The sequence below is a fragment of the Poromitra crassiceps genome, assembly GCF_964638095.1.
Source record: "Poromitra crassiceps genome assembly, chromosome: 16".
Taxonomy (NCBI): Eukaryota; Metazoa; Chordata; class Actinopteri; order Beryciformes; family Melamphaidae; genus Poromitra; species Poromitra crassiceps.
The window spans coordinates 12,420,583-12,433,575 of NC_139645.1; the positions used below are offsets into that span (position 1 = coordinate 12,420,583).

The 12,993-nt window shown below is 42.9% G+C and overlaps 1 protein-coding gene across 1 annotated transcript; it reads right to left on the minus strand.

Moving 5' to 3' along the window:
* Window positions 1–883: 883 nt before the first annotated feature.
* LOC310791232 (E3 ubiquitin-protein ligase TRIM21-like) lies at window positions 884–12,223 on the minus strand. Its single transcript, XM_083652910.1, has 2 exons — window positions 12,107–12,223; window positions 884–3,382 (listed from the first exon to the last, which is right to left on the minus strand). Exon 2 carries the CDS (start codon window positions 3,371–3,373, stop codon window positions 1,733–1,735), a length of 1,641 nt encoding a protein of 546 aa, XP_083509036.1. The 5' UTR covers window positions 3,374–3,382; window positions 12,107–12,223; the 3' UTR covers window positions 884–1,732.
* Between the last annotated feature and the right edge of the window lie 770 nt (window positions 12,224–12,993).

The following is a 12,993-nucleotide window of genomic DNA, read 5'->3' on the forward strand; positions in this document are numbered from 1 at the left end:
ACAATGACAAATAAAGTGTCTTATGCGTTATGTTTTCTCACTCTGTTGTAAATGATCACATGACACCTTTGACCTCTCTGGATGATGGAAAGAGAAATTCCCAATGTTCTTCACAGTATCAGTGTGCTGTATTTATTCTCACTCTTCCTCTGCATGTTCCCCAATCCCTGTATATCATTTACATGTGTTTAGTGATGTCATAGGGAATTCCCCGCCTCCTGGTGGATCTGGTCCAATGAGAGACTGGGGTTTTTAATCCAAACTGTTACCACACCTGCATGGACTTTAGGCCTGACTGAGACTGTCTTACTACTAGCCTCTCCTTTGTCTAAAAGCACACAGTCTCTGTTCATCTCCATGACAAATCCCAACAGTGATTTGAAAACCCAATCTCAGACAGTTCTGTCAATCAAACAGGATTGTAACCCACAGCTTGTACATCTGGGGGCCCTAAGCAGAACTAAACTGGACTTTGGAGCGTACACGGATCCGTCTGGAAGCTGCTGAACAGCATCAACCTCAGCAGAACATGTGGGGAAAACAGACTCGAGGCTGTGAAAGTCAAGGATGCTTCTCTCTTAATGCAAAACACTGACAGAATGAAGACAAACAAACAAGAGAAAAGAGGAACAAAATGTAAAAGGTTTAAGAACATTTTTGCAGAATGACCTTTTTGGCCTGTAAGCTCTTAAAATAAAGTAAGTCTGGGACCCCTTGTCACATGTTGCATTGTCTCCCAGTTGAGTTCCTAGTTATTATTAAGTAGCCTATGCAGGAAGATAATAGCAATGTAACCATACAAGCTCTTTTTATTTGGTTTTATTTATTTCAGTAAACATACAGGTTCAAAAAAGAAAGGTCCAAAGGAACTCTTCTGGTAGAAAGTAAAAAGGCTTTATTTATTGTAGATGGCTATATCATCTTTGAAAGGTTTGAAAACATAGCTAGTGCATGTTAAAAGAGCTGGGACATGACCCACGCGTAGCGGCACAAACAGCCTTCTTCAGGGTACGGCCACAAGGTTTCCCCTATTTAGCATGAGATGATTGCAAACACCTGAGCAGAAAGCCAGTGAACTCACAGGTAATGATGCAAAATGCACCACTAGATGGCTCTACAATGTGTATAGCAGAAAACCAAACATACAGTAATGCAGAGAAATGTGGAAAACAAACGAAAAATGGATCTGCAGTACAGTCGATTGCAGAATTCTCTTTTTCAATCAAATGCTCTTTAGTAATTGTGTATTATTAAAATGTTCACTATATATATATACACTGCTATGAGAGTAATCACCTTGTAGTTTATATCCTGGACATGTTGCCATGAAACAAGAACATTGTAATTTTCACACTCCTGCAATAGTGATTAGATTCAATGACATTTTATGATTCCCCGTGTTTGCTGCAACAAGTATATATCACACATAACAGAACAACAGGATATAAATAAAGTACAGAATTTACCATATTAACCAGAATCTGAAGTTTAACATTTCTTTACCTGTACTGTTTTTTCTCTCTCATGATAAAACTAAATCATTTTGCCAAGGAGAAGAAAGGTAAGGAGACAAGATACATTAGTAGTTACTGTTTTTTTTCCACTGACAGAGAGTTTGTCGAATTCTCCTCTCTCTCAGTGGAGAGCTCTGTTGAAAGAACAAATGTATCTAAGACAAGTCAAAGTTTGTTTGCAGTTGCAAGTCAAAGCATGTGTACATTTGATGATTAGTCTAATCTGTGTGATTGACAGGAGAGATGATCAGAGGGGCAGAGTTTTCACCACCATGATTAAGAGAGGGACAGAAGTATGGGTAGAGCTTCTCAGTGAAGCTGCAGCCAGTAAAGGAGTAGATAAGAGCTGCAGCATCTACATCATAAAAGGAGACCAGACCCTCCTCATGATCCACAAACACCCCCACCTTCTGAGGCTTCATCTTTAGAGAGAGGAGGACTTCAGGGTCAGCAAAAGCTTTGTACTCATTTCCATTTCTCAACACTATCATCCAGATGCCATTCTTTGGGCTTCCTGTGATTTGTCCCTTCCTATTGATCGAGCCTCTGGCCACTCCTACATCCCACTGAATCTTCCCTCTAACCTGAACCTCGTAGTAAAACCTTCCTGAAGAGAAGCTCTGCTTTGCTAAGACACTGGGACAAGGAGAAAATCTCTCTGGGTTGTCTGGGAGATTCTTCTTTACATCACCATGATGTACTTGTTTCCCATCATCAGACAGGATGAGCGTGGCGTATGCTGTATCAGGATCCAGGGTCACATCCACTTCATACTGCTGGACCCTCTTCAGCTCAGCCTCAAGCAGCTTCTCCATCTCTTTCCTGAGAGTCTCCTCCAGCTGAGCCACAGCTCTCATCACAGTCCCCACATATGAAGAGCGATGGACACTGACCTCTGTCCAGTCCTTGGTGTGTGGAGGAGTGTTCAGGGATGGGAAGCTTTGGAGGAGCTGGAGGTGGTCTTCAGTGCATGAGAGCTGCTCCACCTCAGTGCTTCTCTTTATCAGCTCAGAGATTTCCTGTTCCAGCTCTTCAATGAAGGCTTCAGCCTGTTTCTCTGTTGTTTTCTGCTTCTCTTCAATCGTCTCAATGAGCTCAGCCTGGCCTCTTTCCACAGACTGCCTCAGAGCAGTGAAGACCCGCACACCGTCTGCTATCTCTCTGTCTGCATCTTCCTTGCTGAGCTCTACTGAATGTTTGATCTCCTGAATCTTCAGTCGTCTCTCCTGGATCTTCTGCTGAATGTCACCCTCTGTCTTCTCCAGCTCAGCCTTCTTTCCTTTATATTCTTCCTTCAGAGGGATAAAGCGATGTGACCTGTGGTCTGACTCAGTGCAGAACTGACAAATACACATCTGGTCCGTCTTGCAGAACAGCTCCAGGGGTCTGTCGTGCTTCTTACACATCCTGGCTTCCAGGTTCCCCACAGGATCGATCAGCTGGTGTCTTTTCAGGCCCCTCATTGTCTGATGAGGCTCCAGGTGAGTCTCACAGTAGGAGGACAAACACACCAGGCAGGACTTCAGGGCCCTCATTTTGGTCCCAGTGCAGACGTCACAGGGAACTTCTCCTTGTTTGACACATGGTTGGTCCAGGCAGCTGCTGGCTTTCATCTGAGCTGACTTTCTGAACTGAGCAGCCATCTCAGATATGAAAGTATTGACCTGTAGCTCAGGTCTTATGTTGAAAAGCTTATTACACATGGGACACTTGCATAGGACATTAACATCCCAGTGCTGTGTGATGCACTTCTTGCAGAAGTTGTGTCCACATGGTGTGGAGACTGGATCAGTGAACACATCCAGACAGATGGAGCACAGAAACTGCTCTTCAGATAGGAGACTGCTGGCAGCAGACATATCTAGACACTGAGACACAAAGTAAAGGTGTGATATAACAACACTGTAACACACAATTATTGAATATTGATTATATATATATATATATATATATATATATATATATATATATATATATATATATATATATATATATATATATATATATATATATATATATATATATATATATATATATATATATATACGGTCATAGGCAGCGGAACGCATCTGAACTTGGGGGGGCTGGGTGGCGTGTCGGGGGGCCAGTCACTAGAGGTCACATGCACATTGTCTCCCATCTTGTCCCCACCATCTCAAAGACCATATGATAATCAAGATCAATACAGAGGCAGTTTCTGAGACATCAACAGTTGAATGGTTACTTTACATAAACAGAGATCATCCTCGTCTTTCTGTAGTATTGCTTTTGCAGATAGAGGGACATTTGAGTGGGGAGCAGCCAAGATGGATAGGACATTCAGCAAAGCCGTTTTCCCACATGCGTACCGGAAAATTACCTGTAAGTCAATATCGGACATTTCCCTTCACACCTCTCCTCTCGCATGTGGGAATCTAGCAGCGAAATTGCCTGTATGTTGGGGGGCGGGGCGGCACTGCAGAGCGGGTGGGGAGTGACGTGTCGGCAAAACTCCGAATGGTGAAATAAGTTTGCTTGTTTATCCGTTCACCTGCGTCACGTTGAAGCACTTTTTACTGACTGGCTTCGTTTGATGTGTCCGGGCTTGCCTTCGCTGTCGGCAACGTAAGCAAAATACTTCCACATTTCGCTTCGTGCATTTGCTTCGTCTGTGTCCCTGTCGGGCTGTGACTGAAGGAGGAGGAGGACTGTGGCCAGAGAGCGAGCAGGCAGCAGAGAGGAAAGAGGGGAAAATCAGCACGCCCACACATGAAGCTGACATACTGCTCTTATTATCACAAGATCATTTCGCCAGTTTGCTTTAATGTGCGCGAATGATTAGATTATGCCCGCTGGAACATTAAGCAACGTGTGTACACCTCGCCCATGAGAGTGTCGCGGGAAATGACTGGACCCGTTCTACACTTGAGTCCGCTATCGCGCATACCGCTCTTCTGACTGGCTCGAAACTGGTGAAATGTCCGCGATGACGGGGTCGCGCTTATACCGGAAAACAACTTTCCCACATGCAGGCATTAGACCACGTTCCGGTCATTTAGCGGTACAAAGCGCATGTGGGAAAACGGCTCAAATGTGACAGAGACTCTAAGCTAGTGGTGTATTTACAGTACATGAAAAAAGCCAGGTAATCCTCTTATCTGCCTGTAGTAGGCAGTAGAGGGAAATTAGATGGTGGGGCATGGTGTATGCATATTTTGGTCATGGGTTTCATGTGATGTCGCTCTCACTCACTCACTGTGGCTCATTCAGAGATACACACATAAAGAGAGACACAGACTCGAGAGGACTTACGTTAAACATATTAAAGTGTGGATAGATCGAATAGATGTGGAAGACGCTTGTTGCTTGAAACATGACGAGTGATCTGTCTAAACACTGAGCGAGCGTTAAGTGAAAGTAAAAAGAAACTTGCAGGTGGAGAAATGCGGTTTTCCAGGTGGGCTATATGACCATGTGTGTCCCAATCGCTGCATACATGACTCCTGGCAAACTTTCATCAAGATGGGCTTTTACTTTGAAATTGGTTTTATTTGACGAATGTCTGGTTTCGGACTTCCTGTCTGCCCTGATCTGATCTTGTTTAGCTTGACAGAGTCGCTCACGGCCGCAGAGGGTCCGCGCCCATGGTCCGCGCAGAAAAATAGAAATCGAGGCTATCCTGGTTTTCCGGCCAATTGGCCTCGAAATATCGATTCTGTAAAAATATCTCAATTTGTTTACTGTGTACTGGATAAACAGTTCTGTATTGAAAGTTCCCAAAGTTCGGTACCATCACTAACTGGTCGTTGTGCTTTTGAAATGAAGTTGCGGGATTCCTCGTCTAATTAACGTTACACGCGACGCAACAAATAAACAAACACACATTTCCCAGTGTCTCTGCCATCACACTGGACATCAACAGTAGCGGGAGACGTCTCCCCTTCCAGTAAATATACATGAATGTTATGCATAAGGAACATGAACATCTTACCGAGAGGCAGAGAGCTAAGCTAAGTAGCTAACAGCTGAGCTAAGTAGGCTATAACTTGCATGTTAGCCGATCTGAAAAGCATGTAAACAGCGGTGAGATTAGTGAGTCGGTGAAAGGAGGAGAGACCCGCGAGTGCTTGTGCAGAACTAGTGCATGTTGTGTACAGCGGGTAATGAGCTGCTGTTATGAAGATTAAAGCCATATTCACGGAGTTGAGAGCAGACAGACAAACTCGCATTTGCATCCTCTCTCCAGCCTCCTGCACATGACGCGTTCAGGAGCCATCGGGAAAGCGTGACATCTGTAATGTGTCACAACACACGCGGCCAACAGGCATTTTTCCAAAATCTCTAAAAACTGCAGTTGTTAAGCCCTTGCTAAAGAAGCGTAGCCTCGACCCCTCTATAATCAGCAATTACAGACCAATATCAAATCTTCCCTTTATTAGCAAAATACTCGAAAAAACTGTCTACCAACAACTCAATACCTTTCTATCCTCCAATGATCTCCTAGATCCCTTCCAATCAGGCTTCCGACCCCATCATAGCACCGAAACTGCGCTTATCAGAGTTATAAATGACATCCGAATGAACACTGATTCAGGTAAAATCTCAATCTTAATGTTACTAGACCTCAGCGCTGCCTTTGATACGGTTGACCACGAAATTCTATTGGACAGACTGGAAAACTGGGTCGGGCTTTCCGGCACGGTCCTAGAGTGGTTCAGATCTTATCTGCAAGACAGGAACTACTTTGTCTCCATTGGCAACTACACATCTGACCAAACCAAAATGACATGTGGGGTACCCCAAGGATCAATTTTAGGTCCTGTCCTGTTTAACCTTTATATGCTCTCTCTGGGCCTAATTATGCAAAAAAACAAAATAGCTTATCATAGCTATGCAGATGACACCCAACTCTACATAGCCCTCTCATCGGATGACTATGCCCCCATAGAGACACTGTGTCAGTGCCTTGCGCAAATTAATGATTGGATGTGCCAGAATTTTCTCCAACTTAATAAAGACAAAACAGAGATAATTGTCTTCGGCAAAAAAGAAGATAGGCTCAAAGTTACTGCTCACCTCGAATCCCTATCTTTGAAGCCAAAGGACCAGGTAAAAAATCTTGGCATTATTATTGACTCTGATCTAAATTTCAACTCCCACATCAAGCTTATAAGAAAATCTGCCTTCTATCATCTAAAAAATATAGCAAGGATTAGAGGCTACATGTCCAAACAAGATCTTGAAAAACTAATTCATGCTTTCATTTCTAGCAGGCTAGACTACTGCAACAGTCTTTTCAATGGTCTTCCCAAAAAAGCTATTAAACAACTACAGCTCATTCAGAATGCGGCTGCTAGAGTTCTAACAAGAACCAAGAAAGCTGAACACATTACACCAGTTCTCAAATCCCTGCATTGGCTGCCAGTAAATCTTAGAATAGACTTTAAAATTCTGCTAATAGTTTACAAATCTCTCAACGGGTCAGGCCCACACTACATCTCTGAAATGCTTCTACACTATGAACCATCCAGATCCCTGAGATCTTCAGGCACTGGTCTACTAATAATACCAAATCAAAACATGGTGAAGCCGCGTTCTCCCACTATGCCTCTCATAACTGGAACAAACTCCCTGAACACATTAGATCTGCCCCTACTCTGCCTATTTTTAAATCCAAGCTAAAGACCTTTATGTTTACTCTTGCTTTTAACTGCTACTAAACTACTGCCTCTCTCGGCCTGTAATTAAAAAAAAAAAAGATTCCTGTACATTTCCAACAAATGGACTGTACATGTAATAATAATACTGAAGAGTGCCTTGTAACTTATTTAAAACAGAAATAATGTTTCATGTTTGTTAATTTGAGTATATATTTTAACTAAAACTGTCGGCTGTGTTTTTTATGTGTGTTTTTTGTGTGCATTGCTTTGCTGCTTGTTTTTTCGATTATTTTTTTGTAAAGCACCTTGAATTGCCTTGTGTATGAAAGGTGCTATATAAATAAAATTTGACTTGACTTGACTTGACAACAAAATAAATAACCTGGGTTACCCTTAGGCGGCGTTCACAGCCAAAGCGCTTTTTTCAGTCAGAACGCTATGAAAATCATGTTGAGAGCGCTTCCATTGTGCACAAAACACAGCACACGGAGCGGTTTTTTTGTGCTCCGTTTGTTTTCCCCTGTAGTTGCGTGCAGTAGGCTACAGATCAGAACACAACGACCACACAGATGGTAGCCAGCTAGTTTTGTATGTTTGATGTTGTTCACTGTCAACATGAAAGCCAGATTATTGCTAATTAGAAAAGGTAGGAAGAGTGAAAAAGACGATCAGGGCACTTTTCCTCAATGTTCAACTTTTTTTAGCTTTAAAACGCCCACAGCGCTCCTCCAAAAACAACAGACGCCACCAGCGCTAAACGCCAGGGGCCAGTTGCACCAACTGGTCTTACACTGGTCTTAAGCTAAGTTGGTCGTAACTTTACGACCTAACAGCTACACCGGTTGCACCAAGACGACTTAAAGGACGGCTTTCCCGTGGGGAATATGAATATATATTAAATCTCACGCCCCTAAGGTTTTCGAATCCGTTGAAATTTTTGAAATTGGTTGTTCACAACCAAAGCTATCAACCATCTCTCACATTATTTTCATGACGCTCTGACGCAAAACGCGTCGGGGCGACAAGTCCAGCCTTGCGGAAGTCGAGCACCTATGAACTACACTACTTGTGGGCCTGTGCCGCCATGGTCCCGCCTCTAGAGGTCCTCCACGCCCCTTCAGAGGTCTTGAAGAAAAACAAAAGGTAGCCATCTTTTTCCACCGCCTAGCCTACGGTAGCTAATGTTAGCTTTCCATAGCTCCTTGCAAAGAGACCATATCTCGGGAACGGAAGCACGTACAGACACGGGACTGGCGGCATTGGAAAGCTCGTCACATTTTACATCTAGTAGAAGGTGCATTGAAGTAACGAAATCAACGCTGAGCAATGTACCCGTTTTTACAAATTTTTACATGAAATAGTTACAACATCAGATGTGCGTAACTCCTTGGAAAATGCCTTAAAATGCATGAAATTTTTTTTATGAAGACATCTCCCGACATATATACTACCGTTTAAATTTGGTGCAATTTGGAGGCAAAGCCGTCCTTTAACACATTCACTGCCAGCCTTTTTTTTTTACTGTAGGTAGCTTTTGCCAGAGGGTTTTTTTGAGGATTCTGGCTCATTTTACAAGAGCCAAGGATAATTTTCTGCTTGGACTTTGTGAACACAAAGTTCACAAAAGTACTAATAGAATGTGTGCTTTCTCTGTCTAAAAGAGTTAGTTTGTAGAGTTAGTAGTTATGTAGATATTAGCCGTTGAGTACAGCATGGTTTCAGCGTCTGAGACAAAAAGCTGAGATAATCGCAGTTTTGTGAAATTCAATCAAATAGTCACTTTAACCATTTATTTTTGGCATCAGTGAGACATCAGACATAAACAATATAGTTCTGAACAGTAATTTCCTCCATAGCAGCACCCGCACCCCCTCTCCTTACAACTCCTCCCTCCGTGGGCGTGTCTGGTGGATTTCAGCAGCGTTTGTCAGTCACAAGCCAGTCTCTCCTGCCTGTCTGAGCAGTGAGCAGCAGCCTCCCTCTCTGGCGGCCCCTCGTCGGCGAGCGTGGATGTGGCTTAATCCGTTCTTGGATTTTCGGTTGAGAGCTTTGACGAAGCCTTGTGTGACTCTAGGCTTTATGCTGCGCGCTTCAAAGTGTGCTTTCCACCCAGTCCACCTTTGGAACCCCCCACCGCCGTGCGCCCGTGTGAAAGGTTTTCGCCTACAGTATGAGAATGAGGCTCGTTCGCTTCTGGGTCCTCGGTTGAGCTCAGCTGGAATGCGTGCGTTTCTGGCCAAACAACACTCAATAGTCTGAGCACCGTCGCCACTCAGTGGGTCGGCGGAATGGATTGCACACGCCCGGCGGCTCTAACAGTATAATAGAAGATGCAAAAGGGCCAGATCAACGATCCACCGTCAAAAAAAAAAAATCGATTCTGAAAACGTGTTAACACGTTGTTGGCAGTCAACAGCTGGATTCTGAAAACGTGTTTACACGTTGTTGGCAGTGAATGTGTTAAGCCTTCTTTTCACTACGCCCAGGCGTAACTCCTACGCCTGGTCAGGAGGAGGCGTAGCGCCTGCCTGTAACAGAGATCTCCGTGTCTTATCAGCGGAGACCTTTTTGAGTCCTTACCGTCATCGTCATAACACAGCCAGTTCTCCGTCTTTTGAAGCATGATGTTAGCTTACAACAAACTAGTTGTGTGGCTTAGCCTTCCCAAATGTTGCCGTTAATTTTTTTAGAATTTAATACATAGAATTGGGAACGTTACATTCAATTTCATTCAGACTGTCTGTCTGGCTCAATCGCCGCCATTTTTCCCCCGGAGCGAGGGAGGGTGGGATGAGGGAGGGTGTAGTGATGCACATACAGTAGTGGCTGATAGAGCGTAGTGGCACAGTGACGCTCCAAGCAGGTCGCGAGGCACACATCATCCAATCAGGGTGCATTCCATGGCAATTCACATGGACGCGCATTGCTACGACCGGCGTAGTTAAGACCAGACGTAAGCCGTGTTGGTGCAACAGGCGTAAATCCACTCTGGTCTTAACTAAGACTGACGTAGGAGTTACGACCAGGCATAGTTAAGACCACTTGGTGCAACCGGCCCCAGGTGCGTTCATTAAAAGAGGACGTCTAGCGCGTCCTTACATAGAGAATGAATTGCAGAAAGACGCTGGAAGCTCCTAAAACGCGTTTGGACTGAATGTAGCCTTACTATGTTATCGTGTGTGTGTTACTGGACAGACACACTAATAACTTTTCAGTCTGAGCCATTTTACATAGCCTATAGTGTGCTGTGCCAGTGCTGCAGTTTATATTTTTCTATTCTGTTTTCAATGAGACAGGCAAAGGACCTGTCTCAAACATTGACTGATATCAGAGGTTGTTGTGAAGAGTGCAATGTACATGGCTATATAATTTGTAAAGAGTGTAAAGAAAAATATTGTATTAAGAGATACATAGAGATAGCCTACATCAGTGGTTTCCAAACTTTTTGTGCCCATGGCACACCAAATGGCACGACAAAATCTCAAGGCACACCTATATAGCCTAAGTCTATCGGTGCAAAATAGCCTCTATTACTCTTATCACTCTAAATGCTTTTTTATTTACTAATGTCAAATACAATTTGACAAAATATATTACTCTAGGAATTAATTTGAAACTTTGCAAAATTACTACATCAAAGCAGCAACACACCCACTTTTTGTATAGTTTTAGGCTATATTTGCAATTGCAATAATGCAAAATCCCAACACCATTTGGGAACCACGGGCCTACATTATGGCGTTGTTCTGTTCTATCACAGAGAGACATTCAGTTAATATGGCGTTATTCTTCTAACACAGAAACATTCAGTTAATATGGTGGTCTTCTAACACCAGAGAGACACATTTCAAAAGGTGTCCTTCGATCCCACAGTGACTGTTAAGGGTGTTACTAAACCTTGAATTTGTGAATGTGATCAACCTTGTGGACATTCCGTTTCTTATCTATTAGGTATCGAGTATCGTATCGAGTATCGAAGCAGATATTTATGGGTAATCGTATTGTTTAAAAAAATCCATAATATCCTGCATCCCTAAACACAAACAGGGAAAAAAGGTGGAAAATCAGACGACTGTTGATTGTTAAAATGTGTATGGGTATACATGGGTGACGATCCCATGCACAGGCCGTATGCCAGGTTTCGACCTGGCCTTGTTTAATTTCTATGGAGAAAATGAATGGGAAGCTCACTTCCGGGGCAAGAGATGTCATGTGACTCTTCAGCTATATAGCGAGGGCCAAGAGATTGGACAGTTTCTCGTGCACAATTCATAGAAAACTTGGAGAACTTTGGATTTATTTTACTCTGTACCTGAAGCTATTTAAAATGTATAACACAGAGGGAATATCCACGCTTCAGTTGATGAACTATGCCAAAAGAAGAGGGACTGAGTGAACACATATGAAAGAAGCAATGTGCAAACTGTTTGCTTTAGAACTTTAGAACTTAACTTAAACTTAACTTAAAATGTAACAAAGTGCATTACTTCAAACTACATTTACTTCAGTAAAATTACTGATTTTATAAATTACTCAAAAAAGTACAAGTACACGAAAGAAAAATCTACTCAATTACAGTCAATTGAGTACTTGTAATGAGTTACTTTCCACCTCGGCGGGGGCAAGGGAGGCAGTTACGTGGCAGAGTTGCCAGGAAGTTAACCAGGAAGGGCTGGTGTCTGTGCTGGAGGCCCAAAATGTCCATATTTAACATTTTTGTGGAAGGAAATGTAAGATATGAACATTTCCATGGATTCTATAAACATACAAAGCCGACATTTTATCCTGGCAATTGGGTTGTTTGACAAGTATGAGTGCAAAATGAGAACAGGGACACATCCCACACTGGCTGCGTGCTCTCTGTTTAGACAGTAAATATCTGCTGTACTCACCTGTGTGTAAGTCTAAGACTCTGCTGTATCTGTTTAAACAGTAAATATCTGCTGTACTCACCTGTGTGTAAGTCTAAGACTCTGCTGTATTGTTGAGAAAGGCCTGATGAACTTAGGTCTATTTTTCTTTGAGAGAAAGAGAGAGACTTCTCCACTGCAGCAGTGCTGTTGCTCTGTCTGAGTTACTCTTAGTTTCACTTCAGCAATGTGACGTTGAAACGCTCCTGTCTCTCCAGTCTACTGTTGCTCCGCCTCTTACTGCAGTTAAAGGGATAGTTCACATTTTTAAAGGTTAGCCCTATTTGCTACAATATCATCAGTAATCAAAATCAAAAGAAAGGTTCTGCACACTTGGATCCATGCATCCAGGTCTCCAAGACCTTCATCAGGGCAAAGTTACAGCACAATGGACAGAGTCCATTCATGATGAGCATTGCAATCAGTACAATCAGTGAAACAGTTTACACCTGTGCTGTGTTCCTCTTGCTCAGATGGCAACTTGGGAAATGTAGTCCAGCAGAAGCTTAGTGTAGTTCTAGAGGCACAAACATACATATACACAGGTCGACATCATGATTATGAAAGCTCAAGCACAGTGTAAAAGAACAGATAATAAAAAGATTACTTAACAAATACATTTATATTTACATTTACATTGAGGGAGAAAGAGACTGCACAAACATCAGGGAGGCCGTCATACTAAGGCCCTAATGTGGGTTCTACAACAGGTGAATCTCACAGAAACTCCATTATAACATGACACTCATATCAAAATCAACATTTAAACCCCTAGGGTGTAGTGTATGTATTCAAAATAGTTCCCTTTGAAGTCTCCTCCTCTTGGTAATAGACCCTTCTCACGGAGGCCATTTTGTGTCGAAAAGGCAGGGTAAACACAGGTGCAAGCAAAACACTAATGAGGGTAGGATAATGTCTATGGGTTAACGT